This window comes from Macrobrachium rosenbergii, chromosome 58 (assembly GCF_040412425.1).
Source record: "Macrobrachium rosenbergii isolate ZJJX-2024 chromosome 58, ASM4041242v1, whole genome shotgun sequence".
Taxonomy (NCBI): Eukaryota; Metazoa; Arthropoda; class Malacostraca; order Decapoda; family Palaemonidae; genus Macrobrachium; species Macrobrachium rosenbergii.
Window position 1 is genome coordinate 18,375,012 of NC_089798.1, and position 21,249 is coordinate 18,396,260.

Genomic DNA, 21,249 nt, shown 5'->3' on the forward strand with positions numbered 1-21,249 from the left:
TTTCAGGACTTTGGAACCCCCTTCAGTGGTGGTGGCTTTTCTCCTGCTCTGTCGGCAACTTATCCCTCACAGAGCTTTGGAGTCCCCTCGGCAGTGGTGACTTCTAGCACTCTGTCTTCTGATGCTGTCATGAAAACCATGGTTGACAGAGTCAACATTATTTTTCAAGAGAGGTTCACCCATGTTGTGAAGAAGAAGCGTCTCAGGTCTCTGTCTTCTCCTCCATTGGTTTCCTTTTCTTCTCCATCTTTGTCTGACCATGGCTGTGGTTCTCTTGCTGGAGAGGGGGTGTCACATCCAGCCGCTTCTCAACGGCCCCCCCTGCTCCCAACCCGTGAACCTCTACTGCGGTGACTGATGACTATGCGGTGATGTCTTCTGCTCCTGCTCTTTCCCTGGTGTCTCTCTCACAGGCTGTGATGACAATGCTCCTGTTAGACTCCAGGGTATTGAAAACTTGGAAGTTCAGCCATTTCCTTCTGGGTCGCACGATCCTATGACGGACGTGAGAGATTCTGTATGACCGCAGACGCATTTCCAGCCTAGGCCGTTGTCACCTCATCGCTCGCACATCCTTGCCATTAATCTCCATCATTTCAGAACTCCTCCCTGTTCATGCTCTCCCAAGAGGCCCTTTAATCGTCATTCCAGCTCCCACGACCATGTCCCGTCGAACGTCGGAGTGCGTGAAGACATGCACGTACGTGCAGTTAATTCAATCCAGTCAGCCATTCAGCCTCGCTCCTCAGTGTCTCGTCATCTCTTAAGTTTTCTCTCTCCTAGGAGAGATCAGGTTCGCTTGGCTGCAGACGTGACAGCACGGACATACGGCTGTATATGACATCGTGGCTGTTGCGCGGAGGGTTGTGGAAGTTGTCTCTGGTTGGCATGTCTGGGAACAGAACATTGACCTCATTCATATGAAGGTTTGGGAAGAGAATGGGATGGTCTATGGCCATGCCATGTTGAAGAACTGATGCCCTTCTGATCACCACCTCGTTCAATTATGTTTAGCAAAGAGCAATGATAGATCTTTTGTGTACATCTAGAATGACGGCAAATTACATCCACTGCCATGCGAATTTTGTCCACGCCCTTGAGAGTCACATCCACAGCCGTGTGAGTCACGACCTAGACCATGCAAGTCTCGTTCTGGGCTGCCCGAATTCGACTGGTGGTTGTAGTTTCTCCTAGGGGAATGCAAAACAGAACGACAGAGAGGCAGTGACAACCCACGTACAAGTGCATCAGCAGCACATCTGTGCAATGCCTCTCAATCACTTACATGTTTTTTTTTTTTGACCATCTGGTAACAGCCAATGGACGTTACTATACAAGAGAACGGGATTGTGCTGCCGCCAACCTTTATGCCCTTTATAACATGTTGCTAAGGAATGGTACCATGGTAGTTCCTTAGTCAATAAGAGTGGGGATGCCTAGTGTCCTATCATTTCAATTGACAGTTCGAATGAATTCATTCTATCAGACCCATACGGCTGTCATTGTGGGAATTGACGGTCTTTCTGTTGTGGTCAGCCAGAGACTTTGACAGTTTTCAGGTAGGAAGAAATCTCTGTTTCATCATTCACATTTGGACATTGACTCTTGATTGTTCCTACACTGATATTAACCTTCAACTCCCTGAACCAAGGTACATAGTCAACAATTCGTCAGCACAGATTTCTTCAGATTCCTGATTCGTTTTTGACTACAGGTTGGTCTTGTTTATAGTGAAGTTCTGTAGTACCATACTGTCCTGCACTTCCAAAACAGTAGTCAGTCAATTCTGATCGTGCAAGGTTTTTTCCTGGTGCGATCGTAATTATTTTCTAACTCCATAGGTCTACGAATCAGGCCTACTCCTCTGTACAACAACCTCGGTGTTCTCCTCTGCAGTACTCTTCTTAGCAACGATGAAGACTAATTCTTGGAGATGGAAAGGGGGGTCCTGGGCTTGACAAGGTCTCCCCATTCCTTCCCATCCTCTCTCAGAGAGTTGAGAGGACTTGGTTTAATGGTAAGAAGACTGCCTTCCCCTTGGAGTGTTGTACACACTTCCTCCAGAGATACTTTGTGCCTCAAAGCAGCAACTGAAGGACTTTCACATACTCTTGAAGAGGTTAGGTTGGGTTAGGTAAGTTTGCCTAACTAGTTCTAGTCTAACCTTGCCAGACCTGCATTTCAGTATCCTGGAGCTACTTGTCTAATGGCATCAACCACGAGGTGATCTCTTGCTCTACAAGGGACTAGGTTGGGTTAGGTTTGTTTGGGTACTTAGCCTACTAACAAGTTCTAGCTGAACCTTACCAATCCTGCACTTCAGTATCCTGGGACTCCTTGTTTAATGGCTTCAGCCAGAAGGTAGTTACTCGTTCTTCAAGGGTCTGGGTTCAGTTAGGTTAGGTTGGGTACTTAGCCCAACCTAGTCTAGCCTAAATTAAACCTAGCATAGCCTAGCCTAACTGGACCCAATCCACACCTCAATAACCTGGATCTTCTTAGATCTCCAAGCCTCATGATCTGAGGATAGGCTTCTGCAGTGTTGTTAAGGATTGGTACCATGGTAGTTCCTTAGTCAATAAGAGTGGGGATGCCTAGTGTCCTATCATTTCAATTGACAGTGTGGGTACACAGGTTTGCAGTAGTACACTCAGCACAGTGCACAACGGTCAACCAGATACATTCCATTGGCAGTGTGGGTGCATGGGTTTGCGTAGCACACTCAGCACAGCGGTCGAGACACACTCCAGGATGATGGATGCTTATCAGAAAAGTTCGGTTTCACATCCATGATTCAAGTCTTGTGCTTGTCTCTTCCCGTCATTTTGCCTGACTCGTCGGGAGATCAACAATTCCTCCAAACTAAGCTCGGACAACTTGTGTTTGGTTCCTACTCAGTCAAGAAGAGATGTCTAGGAGCTCCATTTCTTTTGACTTGATATAGTTACATTCCTCTTGTGAGGAGTGGGAGATGTAAGCAGTAGCAGCTGCTGCTGTAATTACCAGTTGATCCTCTTGGTGTAGTTACATTCCTCTTGTAAGGAGTGGGAGATGTAAGCAGTAGCTGCTGCTGTTGTAATTACCAGTTGATCCACAACCTGAGGAGAGTATTATGTGAATCTTAAGACAGTTTCAGAAGTCTCAGTGTCCAAATAGACACTCCTTTGATAGCAACAAGACCAAGGTAGTGCCATGGTTACACTATCCTCCTCCAAAGACTTTTCATTCTTAGGAACATTGACCAGGGCAGCAGTCTCCTACACTTCCTTTCTTGGGACTTACGCACAGTTCTTTTTAGACTTTCAAAGAGTCCCAAGATCCAAGATAGACACTCCTCGGTATGATGGCAATGACACCACGGTAGTGCCATGGTCAACAAAAGGTCCTGGTGTCCTTTCATCTGCTCTATTGCAGTGCAAGTACACGAGCAGACAGAACATTCAGTGCAGTGACCAACTATATGTCCCGAGCAAGATGGATGTCATTACATTTATTAGCTGAAGTCAGGAGATAAGGACAGTTGATCTTGGCACCTTGGCTTCCCGATTCATTCAACCTCTGAAGAAGCTTGATCATAGTCCATATTTCTCAACTTACTGAAGTTGGCGCTGTTCTGTTCTGTCTTCTCACACCTTTGAATAAAGTAAGAAATTTTTGGTAATTCATTTACATCTGGAAGCTTACGCCTTTCGTCATTCTACGTTTCATAAGTGTTCAGTTAGATGGATCATTCCACTTCCTTGGTCCTGTGGTGCCAATGACAGTATGACATCTATGTTGCCTCCATGAAGACTAGACTTTCAACACAATGCCAACGACTCTTTTGTTACCTTTGAGTTGGCTGAGGAACATTGTCCAAATTGTCATTTCACTGACTAGTGAGATGATCAAGTGAGTGTACCCCGCAACTTCTTCGGACCAGATCTTTCAAGGCCAGGGGTATCAGTCTGTCTATCTCATTCAGGAAGAACATGTCATTTGAGCACTAGGATGGAATGTAATTGTGCAGATGACATTCATCTCCTTTTACCTTGGGACATTGCACACAGGTCCTTGGACTCCTTTGCCTTGGATTCTGTGGTGGATGCTCAACAAGTCATTTAGTTCACACAGCTCTTGAGGGACAGGTTGCATCTCGCCTAAGGTGTGCGGCTGCTAGGAGAAGGTGTGTGTGTGTGGGACTGGCCTCCTCCCTTTCTCCTGTCTTCCTTCCTCTTCCAGTGGGCAGAGGAACAGTGAACGAGCTGTCATGTGCTGCACTGGCATGCATGCAGGTGATCTAGATGACTTGAGTGTCCTATCTATAATCTAACTGTTTAGATTAGTACCGTAGATTCAAATCCTTCCTTCTTTCTAGCAAGGGGAGAGTGGGACTGACTATGAGCAAACCAGTTGGTTATTCTTAGCTGTATAGTCTCTGACACAGGGGGTTCATCCAAACCTTTTTGAATCAAGAATATTACATTCCTTCAGTTTGAAATGCCCAGAAGTCTGACAATTGAAAATCTCTCTTGTTCAATAGATCAGAGGTATGGTCTCCTTCCTTTGTTCTTTCATGACCAGGAATGAGTGCCCAGGTAAGCCGAACTATCAGTCAGTTCAGAGATTTACTCGGAATCCTCCCTCCAAAAGTAAGTCTCCCATATGTAAAGACTGAGGATTTGTATTTGTGTAGAAACAAATGACAAATTTTTAAAGTAATTTGTATTTTTCCTGACATAAAAACCTGGGGTCTTTACATTAAGGGCCCACCTCTTACCACCCCTCATTCTCTTACCTGGGCCAAAAGGTAAACTGTATAGAAATGAATGTATACGGGCTGGGTGGGTGGTACTTCTGCCCCTACCATCGGTAATTGTTACCATAACCAACCCAGCAAAAGTTTAACGGCTGGAATTCCAGCTCACTGAAAGTTAATCCCCATATGTAAAGACCTCAGGTTTGTATGTTAGGGAAAATACAAATTACTTAAAAAATTTGCCATATTAACAAGTTTTGTGGACACCGGAATATTTGGTTGGGCATGCTGGTCATACTGATATTATCAGTAGGGGTAATGAGTGTGATTTTTTTTCATCTTTTTTGTGTGAGAATGAATAATATTGTGAGGTACTAGAAGATGTGAGAGGCTGTCGCATTACCGAGACAATTCGTTAGATCCAGCCATAAACCCACTCAGTCTTTTCCTTCTTCTGAAGCTCCTTCTCTCACCCCTGCTACTCCACCTTCTTATGCTCCCTGTGTGTTTCAGCAAGAGGGAAGCATAGTTAAAATTGAGGTAAATATTAGTGCACTTGTATTGTCAGTTAGGCATTTGATGGAGTGCATTATGGGTAAATATTGTGGTTCCCTCCCCCCCCCCCCAAAGTGATTGACCATTTAGGTTTCCCCCATGAGATAGGAGGTGTTGAAGCCTTCGTCTGTTTGTAGCCCTCCCTTTGGAGTGCCCTGTGTTAGTAGGTCTTCTCCTCTGCCAGGAAACCAAGGTGTGTCCCAGGGTAGGGGTCTGTGCCCTTTACCACCTTTCTGTCAGCCATCTACCATCTTGAATTCAACCTGTTCTCTGAAGGACTTATTTGGTAGAGTTAAATCTCGCATCAACTCGGTCACCCTTTATTCTCCTTTGACGAGAGTGCCAGTATGTGTGACCCGGTTGAGTCAGGGATATAGTATTCCTTCCATTTCTGATGTTAATTCTCTCCCTCTATTTCCTTGTATTCCTCACCTTTTGACAACTATACTTGTTTGTATAAGTGGCTCTTCTTCCTATGCTGCTTCTAGTGTTGTGCAAATGGCTCCAGCTGTCTTCTCAGCAGGGTCTTTGCTTGAGTCAAAGCTTCATCTTTTTTGGATATGTTGTGGAAGTGCAAACTTAGGGATCTGTCTTCTGCAGTGATGTCATGTGAGAACCCTCTACTGTACTTTCTCCTATCCATCTGTTTCCCTCCCAGTGTCTGGTACTTACCACTTGTATCCCATGACTACATTACTGCAGTTCCCCATCTCAGTTGTTTATCGCCTTATCGTCTCAGTACGTGGATTTACTTTTTCTGCCATCTTGGTTCTTTAGATTTGACGGATTTCAACCCTGATTCGGATGATTCTCCTTTGATTTTTAAGTGAGTCATAGTTTGTGCTGTTCTGAATTCTTGCAAGCAAGAGGCTTTTTGAGAATGGCTAGGGAACTAATCCTTAAGGGTAGTAGGCTCTCCATTGTTTGACCTTATTAACAACAGCGGTCAGTTTATTGATCTTGCTTGTCCTGAGGGATTTCCAGCACCTGTACTTTTGTAGATAAGTTAATCAACATTTCCCAGTATCTCAGGTATGCAAAGTGACTTTCTGCTCCAGTGCTTAGAGTTTTTTACTTTATGTTGTTTTCAGTTCTGGGACATACTAACTTGAATATTGTTCATTGTTTTGGATGAGGTCTTCCAATCTTTTGAGCTAGAAGCCCCAAAATCTTCCTATCATCGTTTAGAATGGAATTTGGACAGTGCTTAAATTTGGCTTTAACTCAGTTTTAGCTTTGGAAAAAGCTTCCTTTAAGAACTTCAACTACCAAAACACTTTTTCATTTAGCTCTTGCTACAGAGAAGTGTATCAGTGAGCTACAAGCCCTTTCTTGTAAGGCTTTGTTCAAGGGGGCACATGTCTTTTCTCACATTGTTTAGGTCTAGAAACAATTTCAAAGCAAAACCTATCCCAAATTTGTGACGGTGCCTAATTTAATTGGTTTAGTAGGCAAAGGGAAAGCTCTGCTATGTCCAGTATCTAAGTACTCTTCTAGAAAGACTTAATCATTAAGAGGGGGAGTTCAGAATTTGTTCCGTAGTGTTAGGAGGCCAAACACTCCTATGCTCAAGAATACTGTTTTTGTACACCGCTTAATCAAGCCAGCACATGTAGAGTCAAATCCTGATCATTTCCATCTTTTTAAAGTAAAACTTCATAACATCTGTGCTGTAAGCCCATCTTTTCATTTTCTTTAAAACCTTTTGCTACAGAAGGCTATTAATGCAGCTCATTTGACATGGAATTCAGTTTTACCTTGCTTTTTTTGCAAGACATCAATTTCTATTTGAGAATTTTAAAGCCCTTAGTCCTACAGTATGCTCATGGTGGGACAATTTTCTCCTGAGCTAAATGTGAGAGAAGCGTCTTTCTTTCCTATCTTTAGGTTGTTAGGAAATCCTGGAGAAGAGTTTGGGTAACATGAGGATACACATTTAAGTGTATATAGGAATGCACCTTCATATCTGAAGGTCTTTGTTTATAGTTTTGGGTATTGGCTTTTGACTCTGGCACAGTAGTCACAAGAACTTTATGAGATAGAGTCCTTTTTCCTTGTAAGGAGTCTCGCTATGAGGACCTTACACCCTGCTGTATTGTCTGGTGACGGTACTTTGCCAGGAAGGATCACACAATAGGCAGGAATGTGTAGAAGCTTTTCCCTTTCAAAAAAAACTTTTACTGTATTTTGCCTGGCTGAGTGGATTTTTCTGAGGCTGAACTAACACACTATCCTCATTCAGTGTCGTAGTCAGTTAACCTTAACAGTAGGTAAGATTCATCCCAAATAATGAAAGTTTTTATGATAGAGTTAATTATTTGGATACTTATCTACTGTTGAAGTGGAAAACTCCCCACAGCCTCCCCACATTAAGAATTCTGACAAGAACATAAACATTCCAGCACCACTTGGTGGGAAACAGTTGATTACAGAAAGTCAATCCAGGTCAGCCAAGCGATGTTCTTTTGTATATTTTGAATGCCGATCACTCCTAATGGCATGAAGATATACACTAACTTCAACAGTTGGTAAGTATCCAGATAATTAATTTCATCAAAAATTTTCATATTGTGTAAGTAATGTCATAATTAGGAAAAGATAGTCTCTCTCCCCATGCTTTTTTTGCAGATCAAAGTTCTTTGTTGTCATTAGTGTTATTTAGTTACTGTAAAATACATCCGATGATTAGTTTTAAGTTTTTGCTATTTAGTCACTTATAAACAAACAAAAAATCACTGCAAGATTGATTTGAAATGTACTTTGTGCAGTATTCCCCCCTGTAGTGGTTAATATTCCAGGTAGGTTTGCCATAATTTGAATTAAAATGATTGTTGGTCTGATAACCCACATTTATTTTTTTTTCTTTACAGGTGGGTGAAGTATTTGGTTTCAAGTTTATTTCTGCATGTGTAAGGGTTGTTTCCATTTGACTTGGAAATGGCCGAACCACTGGCTAAAAGACTTTGTAGTGGTAGTGAAAACAAGTTACGTTCTTTGAAAAAACACTATATTGATCCATGTGAAATTAGAAGAGCTCTCTTCTGTGATGTGAAAGAGCCCTTAGTATTCCATGGATACCTCATGCCACTGGAAGTGTCAGGTGAAAGGAATTGCTCTTGGAAGTGTCTGGAGTGGGATGCAAAAGCGTGGGGGAAGCTGTTTGGAGACAAGGATCTTCATTTCCGAATAGGTACAAGAATAAACTTTGATGCAGTGCTCTCAGCTCCTCAGTGGGAAACTACTTGTTTAAAGGGTACTATGTCTTTTGAAAAGTTTCTTAGATGGTCAGATGGCTTTACAAATTGCCATACTGCCTGTGGTCAAGAAGTGAATTCTGGTGGTCACTGGGCTTATTTTGATTACTTTTATATGAAGGACCTAGAGCACCAGGATGAAATGAAAGACTTTATAGATTGGGGAATGTTTGGGTTTCCTGGAAGGGGTATCCAAGACAGTACTATGTGGATAGGCACAGCTGGGGCAAACACTCCGTGCCATATAGATACTTATGGTTGTAATCTTGTTGCCCAGGTTCATGGGAAGAAGCGTTGGATTTTGTTTCCAAAATCTCAGTCCCAGTATTTATCTCCTACACGTATACCATATGAGGAGTCCAGTATATACAGTCAGGTTGGCTTTCCTCACCCTTGTCTTATCACACATCCTGAACTGTGCTCAACTACACCATATGTCATCACACTGGAGCCAGGAGATGTACTGTTTGTACCAAATCAGTGGTGGCATTTTGTTGAAAATCTTGAGTTTTCAATAAGTATAAACACATGGTTAGAGTTGCCATCTGATAATGAAGAGCGTGTAAAAGAAGCACTTGTGATGTATCAAGTTGGAAGTCTTTGTCATGGGATTGAGTCAGTGGATTATGTTAGTTCTGTATTGAACCCTAACATGATAAATGTTGCTACTATGACCTCATCAGATCTTTTACAGTTATTGGCTTCTAAAGTTTTCCAAGAAGATAATAGTCTAGATGGGCAGACAGATGTCAGTGATGACTTTAAGTGTTCAGATAATGTAAAGTATCCTAATATATCTAGTAAAAAGATGTTATTTGATAAAAGTACAAGTAGTTATGCAAGCTCAAGCAGTGATACAAGCCACCATTTATTTACACTGAACTGGAGTAACGTAACTTGGTGCATAGACCATGGTGTTGAAAAAGTTCCTAAGCTATCATTTGAGGCTTATATTTCTTCTGTTTTAGGGAGTGATATCAAAAGTGAATATGAGAAATCTGTAATGCATTTAAAAAATGAGAAAAACTTGAAACCTCCAAAGGAACAGAATGAAAATCGTGAGGATGGAAACGTCAGCTTAAATCATCTTAAGATTTTGATAGATAGTTTAAGTGATGACAGAGTGATAGACCTTATCAAGAAGGTTATTGATGAGAAATTACAAAAGAAGTAGTGCTGAACCATACATTTTTAATTTTGAGAATTTTATCTTTTTATCCCAGGTGATATGCTTATTGTATCATTTATGAGTTATTTTTCAAATACAGTTCATTATGTCAATCATTTTTAGAGTTGAGCTTTATTAAATCTACCTTTTATTTTTATGCTGATGTAGTTTCATAAATGTCTAATGATGTTCCCAGTTGTAGAAGTATGGTATGAGCACTTCAGTCAGCAACTTGGAAGACATTTTCCCAAGTCGTAGGTGAATCCCTTTGATTAATTTTTTGCCATAAAATAAAAAATATCCATTTTAAAAAGCTTATTTTTGTTTAGGATAGTAAAGGTATTCCGTATGAGTACCATCATTTATACTGTTATTTTTTCCTGTGAGAATACAAACTGATATTTATTTAGATGTATCTTCAGTAACAGCTGGCTTTGGTTGTTAAAGTTTGGTAACAAGATAGTGTGTTTGTGTTTGTGTTAAAGGGAGCGTTGGCCACTCATCTGACTGGACCATTACTATTATACTGTGGTATTTTTGTACATGTAGTTGATCTGCATGTCAGAGGTAAAGAAACAAGAGTGTGTGTTCAAATAAAGGCAAATGACACAAAAGAAAAGTGCGACAACGGAGTGGTTGCTAGGCCTTTTGACAGACATTCCGTTACTAGCAGACTGAAGAGAAGTATAAAAGTAAGGCTACAAGAAAGCTTGTATAATTGACAGATGATATGCAGATATCCTTGAAGACGGGGGTTATAAAGGAACAGATGCCCCTGGAATCCAGCACAGTTGAAGAATTAGTGGACCTACCAAAACAAAGGTGGATCTTTGAGAGGTTTTACAAAAGATTAGGCCCAACTGGCTCGGAAGCAGGAAGGAGTCAATTAAAGGATTTTACATGGGAAAGACTGACCACCAAAAGTAACCTTGGAATGAATAAGCTGATTACATATGTATATAAAAGTACAACACTTGATATATTCTCCTTTTGGTAAACAGTAACAATTTTTGCAAAATGAACATTTTCAAAAACTAATAAATATGTGAATACAAAGAAAATATATATAAGGTACCTAATTAGTAATTAAGTCAGTGATTTGATCTTCAAGGTCATTCTTGAACATTTTACTAATACAGGGGTCCAAATAATACATGCCAGGGCTAAGTTAAAATTACAGCTGGAAGCAAGCTGTATAATAGCAGATTCTAAAAGATATCCTGAAGAGAAATCTTCCGATCTGGCAATCACTGAACTGTAGTCCAGTTTATCCTGTGAGGGCTTTCGCTTCAATGAATGAATATTGCATTGGATATTTGACCAATTTTGACAGAATACTTACGCTGTTTAATTCTCACTTATAAGTTTTTACTAGATTGACCTACGTAATATATATAATGTTGTTGCTTTCCTTAGGGCTATTTTTTAATTGACATACCTTTTAGTGTGTTATTATAGGAAAAAAAACCAGGTTGACATTAAAAGATTTTAACAACAATTTTATGGTTTCAAAACCTAAAATAAGGCAGGCTAAGAATGTTCTTAGGGGTTTCTTAGCCTGCCTTATTGTAGTGGTTTTGAAACCATAAAATTGTTGTTAAAATTTTTAATGTCAACCTGGTTTTTTCCTATAATAACACACTAAAAGGAATGTTAATAAAAAAATAGCCCTAAGGAAAGCAACAACATTATGTATATTATGTATGTCAACCTAGTAAAGATTTAGAAGTGAGAATTAAACAGCATAAATATTCTGTCAAAACTGGGCAAATATCCAATACAATATTCATTCATTGAAGTGAAAGCTCTCACAGGATGAATTGGACTGACAGTTCAGTGATTGCCAGAACGAAAGATTTCTTTTCATGAAGTCTTTTAGAATCTGCTATTATACAGCTTACTTCCAGCTGTAATTTTAACTTAGCCCTGGCATGTATTATTTGGACCCCTGTATTAGTAAAATGTTCAAGAATGGCCTTAAAGATAAAAGCACTGACTTAATTAGTAATTAACTACCTTACAAAAATTGTTATTGTTTACCAAAAGGAGAATATATTAAGTGTTGTACTTTTATAAGCATATGTAATCAGCTTATTCATTCCAAGGTTATTTTTGGTAGTCAGTCTCCTCCCCTGTATAATCCTTTAATTGATTCCTTCCTGCTTCCAAGCCAGTTTGGCCTAATCTTTTATAAAACTTCTCAAAGATTTACCTTTGTTTTGGTATGTCCACTAATTCTTCAACTGTATTGGATTCCAGGTGCATCTCTTCCTTTATGATCCCCTTCATCAGTGATATCTGTATGTCATCTGTCAATTATATGAGCTTTCTTGTATCCTTACTTTTATATTTCTCATCAGTCTGCTAGTAAAAGATAGTGTGTCGAAAGGCCTAGCAACCACACCGTTGTTTCACTTTTCCTTTGTGCCATTTGCCTTTATTTATACATTCATCACGTTCCATATCTTTGTGATTCAGTTATACAAGAGTCTGTGTTTGTTTATGCCTATGGGAAATATTTTCAAATGTATTTGTTTCCTTTTTTTTATGTGCTTTTGGTGTTTAAGGAACTTTTGAAGTAGAGCACCTTTTCCCCTGCCTTTGTTACTTCATTGGTGACCTCCTTCCATTCTCCCCTTGTGCCTAAACAGTGTATTGGAAGTTTAGTGGGCAGAGTAAAGCACAACTCTAGTCTCCTGGCGCGACAACCACAAGGGAGATCAGTGGATGTTTTCTGCTCTTTTTCCAGCCTTTAGTTGGGTGTGCCCTGTGTAATATCTGTATGGGATCTGAAGTTCATTTCAGAGTCCCTGGAGTTGTTGGCAATTCTTGTGATTTATGGGCATCCCTGAGAACTTTACTTTTTTGGGGTCTTTAGACTTTGGTCTAAATTTTTTCAATGAGAGAATGCCGTGTGGAAGTCAGTTGGCGTACAATTGAATATTTATATTCTGTGTTCAAGCTGCGTAACAAGGAAGAGGGCTCTCTAAGTTCAGGAATCTTTTCCTCCAGTTCAAACTTAAATATTTTTCAAAATAGGCAAAAAATCTTAAAACAAAAATTATATTAAAAAACGATAAGAATATTTAGGAATTAAGTTGAACAGCAGGCAACAGAAGAGACACGTCTGCCTCAGGTGCAGCCAAAAGGAAAAGTGAATGCATACCAACCGGATGGCGGGCATTCCTCCCCTACCATCGGTAGCTATCTACCAGTATCCACCTTGATTTTAGGTAAACGGCTGGCTCCAGCTTGTGCTGAAAGTAAATCCCCTATGTAAAGACCTCAGGTTTGTATGTTAGGCAAAATATAAATTACTTAAAAATTTGTCATATTTTCTCTCTCTCACATTCAGTCACCACCCTACTTACGAACATTCATAGATACAAACAGACAGGGTCAGATTTTGCTCTGCATGCCTATTCTTCTAGTAAGAATTTTTGCAAAGAACAGAACATGAGGAAGAACTTGTTCCTTTAACCCCCTACCTTAATTATTCCAAGTATTCTTGTGATTAACTACCATGTATTCTTACAATCATGAAAATGCTTGTTCATTACTGTACTTGTAAAATGTTCCTACTTATTTCTCTCTTCCCAATTTAACTCATTCTTTGATGAATTGTGAATTTCCATTTTCTATATTCCCTCTCCCTGTAGAAAATATTTAGTATGTATTTTTGTCAATAGATGGTGGTGTACATTGTTTATTTTGTGAACTTCCAGTGTCAGATGCTGCACCTGTGAAATTCTCAAGTTCATAACTTTCAAAGCATGGAAAAAATAATAAATTTTGGATGTTGCATGAACCTAAATTTTATTTTCTTCTTTTTACCTTTCTAGCATCCAAAGTAATTCTTTATAATACTGCAAGAATTAAAAATGCAGTGAAAATAGTATAGTAATCTATGACTCCTGAGTTAACTTGGGAGTATGAGCATCAACAAAAATTATGCACTACATATTACAGGGAATATGAGCATCAACAAAAATTATGCACTACATACTAAAAACCAACTTACGAACAATTCAAGATACGAACAGCCATCCTGAATGTAATTCCTTTGTAAGTAGGGTGGTGATTCTATTGCTTCACCTCACAAGTTTTTATCAACTTTCTCCCACCTTGCCATCCAGCCTAACTACTACTACTCAGTTCAGCTGCAGGGTTTTCCCCTATTTGTACCTTTCAGTCATTTCACTCCATTTAATTTATTTTGCTTCTTTTGTATCTTGATGTCCGATCTCTAACTCCCTCTTTTGACTGTCTTTGTTATTTAGGGGGCATACTATTGCTGGGATTGGAGATCATTTGTGAAGGCAATTGTAGGAACTGTGGTGAATTTGTCAGTCACCTAATAACATTTCGATTTGCGAGGTGTCAGTGTGATAGTCATGTTGATATCTCAAGGTTTGCACTCTACTTTTTAACTGGCCTGTGGATTCCAGGGGCGGGAGGTTTTAAGGATAGAAATCATCATCCTGTTCAGCTTTCTCATCAAGATGGTTAGAGTGGGAATGATTGTATTTATATAATGCTCTTTTCCAATCAAGCAGTTTTGGCCAACACTTCAACCACTCTAATCCTGTTGGTGCCATCCCTTTTGGGATAGGGTAAGGAGCAGAAATCTGGGAGTAGGTTCTTACTGGTTTCATTGACACGCTAGTGGTGTCTTTGTAAATCAGTTATGGTCTGGACCAAAGAGGAAAAAGAAAAAATGGAAAGGAAACTAGTATAAAGAAGATAGAAATAATGCCAAGAGTATATGATCTAGGATTATGTGATAAATTTCTGACTTTAAAATTGGGAGAAGGTGATACAGAAGATCTTTTTGCAGTCCACAGAGAAGTGGCTCAGTCTATAGGCTTAACAGTGAAAGTTTCTTTGGGTAGGGAAATTTGTTGGTAGAAGTGCAAGCACCAGTTGAAAGTGAAAGTTTAAACAAAACAGAAACAATAAATGGTAACCAGCAATTTGTACACCCCTTAGAACTTTTAATCAAAGTAGAGAGTTTTATATGGAGTTTATTAAATTCTCAGAGAAAAACTTCTACAAGAATTTAAAGAACTAATTATTATAGAGGTTAAGAGAATAATAGGAAAATCAAATGGAGTGATTTATCTACATCCATTATCAATACTGATATTCATCCTTCTCAAGGTCCCAGAGACAATATCAGCTGCATTGTATAAAGTAAAAGTAGTCTTAATATTCCATCCTTTTGTAGGTGTTTCTACTGCCAGGTGTCATTGTGTTTATGCAAAAGACAAAACTGAAATATGTTTAAGGTGCAACCAAAGATCTTTTGGGAAGTGTAACAATAACACTTAAATGTACCAGCTATGGAGAAGGACATGCTACCTCAGACAAAAATTGAGAAATATATCTTTCTGGATCGGGTCCCGTGTCAGCCGGTGAAAAAGTCCATTCAGCACTTATTTCTAGGTAATCCGTTGCTAGATACCAGAGAAAGCTAAATGAAATGCTGGAGTTACTACCCCCAGAGCGAGCTCCATTAGATGGAGTCGTGTATGGAAAAGGGTGAACTAAAAACACGGAACCTTATCCTATAGAGATCCCAAAGTCAAAAGTCCCACAGAGAGGTGCTGTTACAAACCCATGCACCACTCATGGACAGTATACAAATCACCGCTTAGCCGATTCCATTTCAGCAAGCACCTGCGGTCACACGTGTTTTCGTTGTGCTTTTTATGGCATCCTCGCAAGGTCTTTCTTCATCAAAGTTGAGTACCAGTGTTAAGTTTTTATTTGAGGCAACACCCCACCAGAATGATGTTTACTATGGGGGGGAGACAACATATGATAGAGGTGGGTCACCGGGTGACACGGTCCCCTCTCCAGAAATAGATTTTTCCTTTGTCAAAATCCCTTTACTGGATCGGGTCCCGTGTCTGCCGGTGAAAAATTAACAGAGAAATAAATATCATTCTTAAACTGTATGAGATAACAAAATGTAAGGGGAACAGAAGACCAAAGGTCCACCAAAAATTTTAATTGCTAGCAATAATAACAAGTAATGTACAAATGTAACTGATGGGAGCTTAAAGTTAACATGACAATATAAAAAAATATACTTAAACAAAATAACTATACAAATTGAAAACATTATAACATAAATGTGTCATTTAGACAAATATACAGATAACACGGTCAGGTGATAAAGTCAAGGCACGCCTGACTGAAATGACTGTAAGGGGATAACTGAGGCAGTGGAGGAAGAATTGACTAGGAATCAGAAAGGGTACTAGAGGGAGGGACAACGTTCCCTGCCGCGACCGCTGAGAATTTAAGAGCTTCTAAGGATTTCAAATAGTGACGTTTGAAAACCAAGGGTGACTTCTAACCAGTGTACAGTATTTGGTAAGATCCGCGAAATTCATGTAATGGAAGTAGTTAATGGAGGTGGCCACAGCTCTAATATCGTGAACTCGGGATTGAGTCAGGATTAGCCTGCTTGATGAAGTAAAGGATTTGCTGTCTAATAGCAGACATAGAGATATTACCCCCCCCTTCCCTGATAAAGAGAGGCCCAGATGAGATGTGAGAGGACCTGTCTAAATAAGCCCTCAATGTATGAACTGGACATAGGGACAGGTCTTGAGGAAGGGGGAGAATTTTCCAAGGCGACCACCTATTCTGCGGATCTTCATTTTTGGCTAAGAATTTAGGGTGAGGAATCAGCAAAACCTCCCCTGATGGAAGGAAGTCGACATGGTTGGATTCCCTAGAGAGAGCAGACAGCTCTGAAATTCTAGCACCCGTAGCTAGGCTAACTAAGAACAACGTTTTCCTCAATAGGGAAAGGTAGGGACAAGACTGATTATCAATATCTGAGGCTAACTTCAACACGTCATTCAAGAACCAGGAAACCGCATGTGGACGGATTACTGGTCTCAGGCGAGCACAGGCCTTAGGGATGGAAGAAAAGTAAGGATCTGTGAGGTCAATTTTGAAACCGCATAAAAATACTTTCCGTAAAGCCGACTTGACTGTAGTAACAGTACTGGAGGCTAAACCCTTCTCAAACAGTGACCTAAAAAAGGAGATTGCCAAATTTATGGTCATTACTGTAGCCTCAGATTCTTTCAAAAAGAGTGCTAGCTTCTTAACTGCTGAGTCGTATTGCAAGAGTAGAGACCCGCTTATCTGATTCCAAGAACATGGTATTGACAGGATCAACATTAGCATCCCTTTGAGCCGCAAATTTCATAAAGTCCACAAAGCCAGGGCATTTTGAATTTTTGAGGAAGCTGACACAGTCTGAGTTTGTACTACTTGTGTTAGTTTCGGACTGGGGATTTGGATGTGGCGAAGTTTCAGTTCCAGCAGAAGTGGAAACCAGTTGCTCTTTGGCCAGTAGGGAGCCACTAGAGCTACTTGACCCTTGAATGTCCTGAGCTTGTGAAGGACCTTTAACAACAAGTTTACTGGAGGGAACAGATGAAATCTTCTTCCACCTGTTCCAATCCAATGACATTGCGTCCGTGGAAAGAGCTTGAGGGTCCAGGTTGGGAGCTACGTAATGAGGAAGCTTGTTGTTGAGCTTGGTTGCGAACAAATCTACCTCCAGGCCCGGAACTTGGTTGCAGATCCAATTGAACGAGACCCTGTCTAGGGACCACTCCGACTCAGGGGAGTTGTCCTCGAAAGAGAATCCGCCACGACGTTCCGGACCCCGGCTGGATTTTGAACCTCCCCTGTTTATGCAGTGGACTATCGTGGCGCTGTCCAGAACCAGCCTTATATGAATCTTCTTGGGAGGAAGAAGCTTCTTTAAGGTAAGGAAGACTGCCATGGCCTCCAGAACGTTTATATGGAACTGGCGGAACATGGGGGACCAAGTCCCCTGCACTTCTTGGTGTTGAGAATATCCTCCCCACCCGCTTAGGGAGGCGTCTGTGTGGATAACCAACGCCGGAGGAGGAAATTGCAGGGGAACTGACTTGGACAGGCTCTTGACAGTCGACCAAGGCCGGAGTCTCTTCTTCAAGATGGGAGGAATCAGAGACACCTTGTCTCGGAGGCTGATATTTGCTCGACTCCGCCACACTCTGTTGATATCTTTCAGTTTTGTCTTCAGCAACAGATCTGTCACTGAAGCGAACTGAAGGGAGCCCAAGACTCTTTCTTGGGCCCGCCGAGAGGCTCGTTTGGACTTGAGGAACTGTCTGGTTGCTCTGGCTATCTCTTTCCTCTTGGGAGGAGGAAGAGAGAGCTTGTGAGAATTCAGATCCCACTGGATTCCTAGCCATTGAAAACAACTGCTCGGAACCAGGCGGGACTTCTCCCTGTTTACACAAAAGCCCAAAGATTCCAGAAAGCCGACCACCATGGATGTAACCCTCTGGCACTCCTCGACGCTGGATGCCCAGATGATCCAGTCGTCTAGATACGCGGCCAGCGTTATCCCTTGAGACCGGAGTTGTTGTATGACCGTGTCTGTCAACTTGGTGAAAATCCTTGGGGCTATGTTGAGGCCGAAAGGCATCACCTTGAAGGAATATGCCTGCCTTCCGAGCCTGAACCCCAGAAAGGGGGAGAACCTTCTCGCAACCGGGACGTGATAATAGGCGTCGGAAAGATCTAAAGAGGTGGTTACGGCTCCACGGGGCAGTAGGGTCCGAACTTGGGAGACTGTAAGCATCCGAAACTTGTCGCAACGAATGCAGGAATTCAGACGGGACAAGTCCAGAATTACTCTCCGCTTGTCGGAACCTTTCTTGGGAACACTGAAGAGCCTGCCTTGGAACTTCAGTGTCCTCACGTTCCTTATGGCCTGTTCCTGCAAAAGATCTTCCACAAAGTCCTCGAGATCCTTGGTCGGTGTCTGATAAAACTTGACTGGTGGAGGGGGACCGTCGATCCAACTCCAACCTAGGCCCTTGGAAACTATACTCTGAGCCCAGGGACAGAAGGTCCACCGGGCCCGAAAATGGTACAGCCTCCCGCCCACTGGATGTATGTCATCGGTCCTGTGTTTGCTTCCTCCCTCTGGAGCCTCTACCTCCTCTGTTCCTGGGAGAGGAGCGGGGGGCTCCTCTTCCCTAACATAGCCTCGGGCCTGTTGTCTCTGGTTGACTGCCCAGAGCTTAAATTTCCCCTGGCTTTCATATGAAGCATTGAAAGCCGGGAGGAGACGAGGAGGGGCAGCAAGAGACTGATGTGACGGGTTCACCAGGACATACTGAGGCGGAGGTTGGGAGGAAGAGGTTGAAGGTTGATCCTGTAAGGGAACCTGGACGAAGGACTGAGCCGGGAGGCGTTTGAAATGCTTAAATTTCTTGCCGGACTTTGGGGAAGGCCCAGCAAGATCAGACTGCTTCCGTTTATAGGGCAGACCCCAACGAGAACGGAGACTCTGATTGACCCTAGCCGCCTCAGATAAGACTGCGTCAACTTCTTCTTGGGGGAAAAGATTAGCTCCCCAGATAGAACTCTTCAGAAGCTTATTCGGTTCATGCCGAACTGTGGCTGCCGAAAAGATATGCTTCCGGCAGGCCAGTCGGGCAGTCATAAAGTCAAACAGGTCTTGTTGAAAACTCGCCAAGAGAGATTTTGTCAAGACCTGGAACAAAGAATCTTCCCTATAGACCAAAGAAGTTGCTTCTGCCAAAGTCAAAGAGTTCAAAGACCTGGCAAGCCTATCCTTACTATCAGCCTCTGCCTTCAGGAGCGACTCCGGGATCTTAGGGAGCTGCTCACTGAACAGGTCAGAAGCGCAGTCTGGGTCAAGCCGAGTCACCGAACGTATTAGGGGCTCCCTTCCAGAACTCGGTGCCCCGGGAAAGACGAGATGTTGGGTCCGTCTCCTGGAGATGAGGGAGGGGTTTACCTTCTAAGCAAGCCTGACTAGTCAGAGGCCACTTTCGAAGTACAAGGAGGAAGGAGAATATCACCTAAAGTGAACATAGTGAACACTCCCTTGGCTGGTGTGAGCCTAGTGTTCTCCGCTTGCCACTCCGTAAGTGTCCTCATCAAAGACGACTGGGCTTGGTCCCTAGGATAGATAACGGTCTCCTTAGGGACTTTATCAGACCTGTTCCAAACCTCCCCCTTCAGCCTGGCAAAACCTGTGTAGGGGGATGTCAGGTCCGGAGGATAGAATTCCAACTCCTCCACTCTTCTTGTGCCCAAACCCTCTATGGTGAGAGTACCTTCGTGCTTGGGAGCATAAAGGGCCAGACGCCAAGGATTCCCCAGATCGAAGGGAGGGACAGTGGAAGGGTCAGGAACAGAATGAGACCTAGAACGAGGTCCGCTATCGGCCAGTCCTTGGATGAATTCCTGCTGTGACTCCACCTTTTCCGAAAGCCATTGAAAAGAATTGGCAAGACCAGAAAGCTTGCTGTCGACTCTTGCGTTGATTCTCTCAAGGAGAAGTTCGACGAAAGAGTCCGTATCAAAGGCAGGAGGAGGGGGAACCACTTGCCGCGACTGAGACTCTGCTTGTATCCCGGAGGGGGAGGCTGTACTCGTCGACGGAACGGGCTCGCCGCCCGTGCCGCCGCCGGAGGGACCTCAGATCGACCTGCTGGAGTAGGTAAGGTTTTCTTCTTCACAGACTTCACCTTAGGGACAATAGATCCAGACCTGTCCGTAAGGTATGAGGATTTAGAGAAACCTTTAAAGGAGGAAACAGTGGAAGAAGGAGAGCTAAACAGTGAAGAACCTGCCTCACTTACCCCCTTACCTGCTTGATGCTCCGGGACAATGTTCGGAGATTCAAGGCCGAGGTCAAGATCCGCCGCGTCTTCAGAAACGCCTCCGCTCAAGGCCGAATCGTCTGGAGAGGGCTGGGTCAACTCCCGAATCCTGGCAATCAACGGAGCAGCAACATTGTCGGTGACTGAAGCTGTGATCCAAGCGCCGGGAAAAAGGACATTACAAATGTCCTTCAAGAGTATATAGTGATTGCCAGCTCCTACGTTGCGTCCGAAGCCGCTAACCCAGACTTTAAGGGCCTGGGGCGAAGCATCGCGAGACTTGTGGTCAGCCTGCCGGAAGAAAAACATTATTGCGGTTTACCGAAGGGGGCGAAAATCGGTAATTCGTATAAAATACAGTTTGGCTAAAAAGGAAAGATGCATGACAACCTACCGAATCATCGATAGCTTGCTCGTAAAGAGCGTAGCAAACATCACATCCGTCAGGGTGCCAAACTATGAGATCCCCTACGTGGACCACACACCCGGAGTGGGATCTACAAACTTCATGGCCGCTGGCCTGGTGGAGGGCTGCGGAGCACCCCTGTTCTTGGCAGCGCACCACCTGTAAAAGTATGAGATTATGAGTACACCGTGTAAGGTGCCGGAGTAGTGTGCCGGAGCAACACATCAGTATATATATTAAAACCGTGAAACCTGCCGGAATGATCCGGAAGGCAACTGGATTAAAATAAAATCTCATACAAAAATACAAAATAAACATAATAAATATACCGGAACTAGCCGGAGTAACATGCCTTAAAAGTATGTGACGGATACAAAATAAAATGGGAAGGTTAAAACTGTCCG

The 21,249-nt window shown here is 42.3% G+C and overlaps 1 protein-coding gene across 6 annotated transcripts in view; it reads left to right on the forward strand.

Moving 5' to 3' along the window:
* Positions 1-21,249, forward strand: part of HSPBAP1 (HSPB1 associated protein 1) — a 287,128-nt gene that overhangs the window by 58,800 nt on the left and 207,079 nt on the right. For 2 of the 6 annotated variants that reach the window (XM_067101820.1, XM_067101822.1), the window contains exon 2: positions 8,164-9,837. The exons of 3 other annotated variants lie outside the window; for them this stretch is intronic. In XM_067101820.1, coding sequence (XP_066957921.1) covers positions 8,231-9,721 — 1,491 coding nt within the window. In that variant the 5' untranslated portion in view covers positions 8,164-8,230 and the 3' untranslated portion in view covers positions 9,722-9,837. Of the gene's footprint in view, positions 1-7,695; positions 7,822-8,163; positions 9,838-21,249 lie in introns of those variants that run through there. One more of the 6 variants, XM_067101821.1, reaches the window with a different exon arrangement.